Genomic DNA, 6,000 nt, shown 5'->3' on the forward strand with positions numbered 1-6,000 from the left:
CTCGTTGATACTCGTGCTGCTGTGTCTGTGCTGAGTGGTGAAATGTGCCGCAAGTTAAAGAAGATTACGATTCCGCTTTCCGACGTCTCTCTCCGTACGTTAACTTCGCACCACATCCAGCCTTCTATGGCGTGCACAGCTCGGCTAGTCATACAGAACGTTTTGTATGCAGTTGAATTTGTCGTATTTTCACCATGTTCGCATGACATCATCTTGGGCTGGGACTTCCTTTCCGCTCATCATGCCGTCGTTGACTGTGCGCGTGCCGAACTAGAGTTGTCAACGATGTGTGAACTGCCGCTGTGTCAAACGCCGATGTATGACGGGCCCTCTGACCAGACATTCTCTTCTCGAGTCGTCGTCGCTGCGGACACTCACATTCCTCCTCTGTCCTCTGTTCTTGTGCCACTCTCTTGCGACGGCGCGTCCTCTGTCACTGCCCTGTTTACACCCTCCGAAGCATTTGGCTCTCGCAAGAGCTTCCTTCTCCCATTCGCAGTTGTCACTATAGAAAACTCTTGCGGTGCCATCTATATCACGAACCCGTTTTCTTCCCCAGCCACCTTGTTCCACGGCGAACTAATAGGTCACCTTGAGGAAATAGTCTCTGTTTACTCCAGTCACCTGCCTGATGGCTCGACAACTCCTCATGTCAACAGCATTACCTCTGATACCACTACCACTTCATCTCTCGAGGCATTCCTTCCATCGATTGATTCTGAGCTCCCCCCTGCTCAGCGTACGCAACTCATGGCGCTACTTGATCGCTTCAAGACGTCATTCGACCATAACCAACGTTCTTTGGGCCGCACGTCTGCCATCGTTCACCGCATTGACACCGGCACCCACGCACCTTTGCGCCAGCATCCGTATCGAGTCTCTCACGCTGAACGCCGGGTCATCGACGAGCAGGTGAGCGACATGCTTCAACGTGGCGTAATCCAACCTTCACACAGCCCTTGGGCCTCCCCGGTTGAGCTGGTGAAAAAAAAGGACGGCAGCATCAGATTCTGCATTTATTATAGGCGTCTTAATAAGATCACGCGAAAAGATGTTTACCCGCTGCCCAGAATTGACGACGCTCTCGATTGCCTGCAAGGAGCAGAGTTCTTTTCTTCTTTAGACCTTCGATCGGGCTACTGGCAGGTTCCTATGAATGAAGCCGACCGCCCCAAGACTGCGTTTGTAACTCCTGACGGACTGTACGAGTTCAACGTGATGCCGTTTGGCCTCTGTAATGCGCCTGCCACCTTCGAACGTCTGATGGACAACATCCTAAGAGGCCTAAAATGGAACACGTGCCTGTGCTATCTGGATGACATCGTCGTTTTCTCGAAGGACTTCGACTCCCACCTCACTCGCCTCGCAAGCGTCCTCACTTGCCTTGCGGACGCGGGACTGCAGCTGAACTTGAAGAAGTGCAATTTCGCCGCACGCCAGCTTACCATCTTAGGGCACGTTGTCAGCAAAGATGGTGTCCGTCCCGATCCTGCCAAGCTTCGCGCTGTCGCCGACTTTCCCAGGCCGTCTACACTAAAAGAACTCCGTAGCTTCATAGGCCTTTGTTCGTACTTTCGCAGATTTGTGCGCGATTTCGCGACGATAATCGCCCCACTCACACAGCTACTTGCCGACAACCAAGACATTTCGGCGTGGTCTTCCGCTTCCGACAAAGCATTCGCCTCTTTACGCCATCTTCTGACATCCCCACCTATCCTACGCCACTTTGACCCGGATGCTCCAACCGAAATCCACACGGACGCTAGTGGAGTAGGCCTCGGCGCTGTTCTTGCCCAGCGTAAATCTGGCTTCGACGAGTATGTCGTTTCCTACGCCAGTCGCACTCTCACTAAAGCAGAAAAGAACTACTCAGTCACCGAAAAAGAATGCCTTGCCATCGTTTGGGCAATCACGAAATTTCGACCTTACGTATATGGCCGCCCATTCGACGTTGTGACTGATCACCACGCTTTGTGCTGGTTATCGTCATTAAAAGACCCATCTGGTCGCCTAGCTCGTTGGGCGCTCCGTCTTCGAGATTATGACATCCGTGTCATCTATCGGTCAGGCCGTAAGCATTCGGATGCCGACGCTCTTTCTCGTTCGCCGCTTCCCCATGAGTATGGTGTTGCGTCTATTTCGAGCTGCGATTGTTCATCTCTTGAACATGCCGACATGTCATCTGAGCAACGCCAGGATCCATGGATAGCCTCTCTCCTAGAGTATCTGTCTCAGGCGTCTCCACATACAACCAACCGCTCGCTTCGACGCGCTGCTCGCCACTTTAAAATCCGTGATGGCCTCCTGTACCGCCGAAACTACCTGTCTGATGGCCGCAAATGGTTGCTGGTAATTCCTCGCCATCTACGTTCCGACGTCTGTGCCTCCTTTCACGCGGATCCGCAATGCGCCCATGCTGGTGTGGTGAAGACATATGCACGCCTCCGGATTCGATACTACTGGCGCGGAATGTACCGCTTTGTTCGGCAGTACGTCCGTTCATGCTCCAAGTGCCAACGCCGGAAGAGCTCTGTGCACACGACCACAGGTCCACTCCAGCCACTGCCCTGTCCCTATCGGCCGTTCGACCGCATCGGGATCGATTTGTACGGTCCCCTACCGTACACACCAGATGGCAACTGCTGGGTGATCGTCGCTGTGGACCACCTCACGCGCTACGCTGAAACTTCCGCGCTTCCAGAGGCCACAGGGCGTGAGGTCGGCTTGTTCATCCTTCGAAATCTCGTTCTTCGGCATGGTGCACCTCGCGAGCTACTCAGTGACCGCGGACGTTCCTTCTTATCCGAAGCCGTAGAAGCCCTCCTCCGCGAATGCAACGTTGTCCATCGAACTACTACCGCATATCACCCGCAAACCAACGGGATGACCGAGCGCTTCAATCGCACACTCGGCGACATGCTCTCCATGTATGGTTCCGATGACCACACGAATTGGAACAGCATACTGCCGTTTGTCACGTATGCTTACAACAGCGCCATTCAGTCTACTACGGGGTTTTCTCCGTTCTTCCTGCCTTTATGGTCGGGAACCTTCCTCGTTCTTGGATACTATTCTTCTGTACCGACCGGACCCCTCAGAAACTACGACTCTAGCCGAAGCTGCCACTTATGCCGAAGAATGTCGGCAGCTCGCACGCTCGCTTACCACGCACGACCAGGCCCGCCAGAAACACTCTCATGACCGAAACTTATCTGCTTCGTCATATTCACCTGGAACAATCGTGTGGCTTCGCGTGCCCTCATCTGCCCCCGGCCTTTCCGCAAAGCTCGTCCCTAAGTATGACGGTCCTTACCGGGTCCTACGCCAGACTTCACCGGTCAACTGCGTTATTGAGCCTCTTCAGCCACCTACGGATCAACGCCGCCGCGGGCGCGAAACTGTTCATGTCGAACGATTGAAACCTCACTACGACCCACCAGTATTACCTGTGCCATAGGTCGCCAGGATGGCTCCTTTTCTGCCGGGAAGTGATTGTAGTGATAAATACGGTTACCGTAGAGAACGATGAAGACGACGGTTGTTGTGGTTGGTGCTCGTGCTGGCTCCGTTTCGGGGAACTGACTGCTGTCCCGTCGCTGTCTCGCCTCTAAGACGCTCACCGTACCTGAACTATTAAACGCATACTATCAATATTTTATAACACTACACCAATACAGCAATATTTTATAACACTACACCACCGTCCCTGTAGTTACAAACAAGGCTGTTACCAGAGTCAAGCAAGAGGCATAACTCGCCGTACCTTCATCGGAATGGGTTGGTTAGAATGAATTTCATGCCACGGATTCGTGTGGGAGTGAACAAAAATATCATTGGCGCAATGCAACGCCTCGATACTGTGACAACTATGAACAGCACCTCTCCCTTTCATTGCCTCTCTACGAAGGCCGACTCGGCGCGCTCAGCACCCCCAGTTCTTTTTATGATGAATTAAGTTTATTCTAAAACGTCAGCATTTTCTTCACACCATTTGCAGCATATAGCTACAAGGAAATTTCTCAGAAAGAAAGCTTTCTAGATAACAAATGCTCATCCGGGTCCGGGATTTTCTTGAGGCTTCGTTCGGCAACCTTTTTCTTTCGTGAGCCTTCCACCACCTTGCAGGCGTCTGCTGAACTGATTTGTCGTAGTCATCCTCTTCCTATCGTATACCATAATTAAATAGATAGATAACAAATTTTCAAATTCTTACTCCGGAGATGTTAGACTGGTTCATCGCCTGGCTTGCTACTCCAGATGCCGGGTGTCGACTATTGTATATGCAACGATCACGTATACTCACAAATAACAGCTACATTCACGCACACACGTATAAGCAAGAGTTATCTGTAAAGTTTCGTTAAGGTGTGTAGTCCTGAAGAAAACCAGCAGTGCTTTTGTATTGCATCGCGCAGGTGCTGCTAACGTAATTGAAAGCACTTGCGCGTATTGTTTTATTTTTTTCCTTGCAGACACAAGCGGCGGCATTTCAGTCTTCGACGGCTTCCGTGCAAGGCTCGTGCCTCTTCTACTGGTGCTCCTGTGCGCGATCTGAAAGAGAACGCTGGGCGTGCTAGCCGTGCGAGATGTCCTGTGCGGATAGCAGTGAGCTATCGTCGTCTTCAGTGCGGTGGACACTATAGAGACGACGCTGTGTGGATACACCTTTTGTTTTAGAGTTTATTAAAAAACGGCTGAGTGTTTTCTGGTGTCATCTCAGGCGCGCTGTTCGCGGCGCAAGCAACGGGATCCGTTTCGTCTCATACATTCGCGTGTTTGGGGACGAAAAAGTTGCGTTGAGAAGTTGATTTTTGCCTTTATATAGTTAGTCCGAATCATTTTGCGGAAATCACACAGGGGAGTTCACAAGGAAGGGGGGGGGGGGGTTGAGCGGCTCCGCCCCCAAGTCATAATAAAGGGGAGGGGGCAGTTCTGTCCCATACCTTTACTCAGTCGTACCTTTCATGTCATTTTTTTAATGCGCCGGGTTATGGCTACTCACGTGTTTTGACAATAATGGCGACCATGGACTCTTGATGTTGCATTCAAAGATCTGCTTACTTCCAACCTTTACCCCTGAAAGCCCGGGACCAATGGCAGGCCTTTATGAGAAGCACGTCATCACTCCATTGTCATGTTTGCATTCATTGTGGAGCTCGTTTTTTTTTTTTTGGGGGGGGGGGTGACTCGACCAACGAGGGAAGGGGGGGGGGCGGTGAAACTTGCCTCACCCCCTTGATGGAGAATCCTCCTGCGCACGCCCATGATTGCAGACGATTGATTGATTGATTGATTGATTGATTGATTGATTGATTGATTGATTGATTGATTGATTGATTGATTGATTGATTGATTGATTTGTCATGTGAGCGAGCGAACTAGTACACCAGCGCACCGTTGAGAGAACTCACAATTGTCGAATAAGGCGCTCGTGTGTTAAAAGTGTATTACAAATGGGCTAGTACCGCAGGGAAGCAACACCGTGAAGGTTGCGCGTTTTATGGTATTAGGTTTTACTGACAGATTTTATATTAGGTTTTACTGACAGATCATTATACGGATGTATAATGAAATCCACCACTGTAGCTTAGCAGCTAAGCTTTTGCGCGACCAAACACGAGGACGCGGGTTCGATTCCCGATCGCAGCGGCCACATTTAGATGGGAGCTCAATGCGCGAACACCGGCGTATACTTAGATTTAGCTGCACGTCACAAACAAAAAAAAAACCCTGGTGGTCGAAATCGACCAGGAGTCCCTCACTACGGCGTGCCTTATAAACGTGACGTGGTTTTGACGCGTAAGGCCCCGGAATTTATTTTAAAATGTAAATTGAATAAAATTCTTCAGCAGCAACACCATGTTTCCCATAAACGACTACTGACTTTGGCAGGTGGGCCGTTCGCTGACGAGCTTAATCTTTGTGAAAGGGAAAAAATTGCACAAAAGGAGACGAAGCACGAGTGAAGGAACACACAAGACGAGTGCTAACAACTCGGCG

General features: G+C 50.8%; 1 protein-coding gene across 1 annotated transcript in view; it reads left to right on the forward strand.

The window, feature by feature from the left end:
* Positions 1-4,713, forward strand: part of LOC119389528 (lachesin) — a 74,638-nt gene extending 69,925 nt beyond the window's left edge. Inside the window, exon 9 of the mRNA XM_037656838.2 lies at positions 4,473-4,713. Within this exon, the coding sequence (XP_037512766.1) occupies positions 4,473-4,555 (83 nt within the window). The 3' untranslated portion in view covers positions 4,556-4,713. The remainder of the gene's footprint in view (positions 1-4,472) is intronic.
* Positions 4,714-6,000: the final 1,287 nt, after the last annotated feature.

Source organism: Rhipicephalus sanguineus, chromosome 4, assembly GCF_013339695.2.
Source record: "Rhipicephalus sanguineus isolate Rsan-2018 chromosome 4, BIME_Rsan_1.4, whole genome shotgun sequence".
Classification (NCBI taxonomy): domain Eukaryota; kingdom Metazoa; phylum Arthropoda; class Arachnida; order Ixodida; family Ixodidae; genus Rhipicephalus; species Rhipicephalus sanguineus.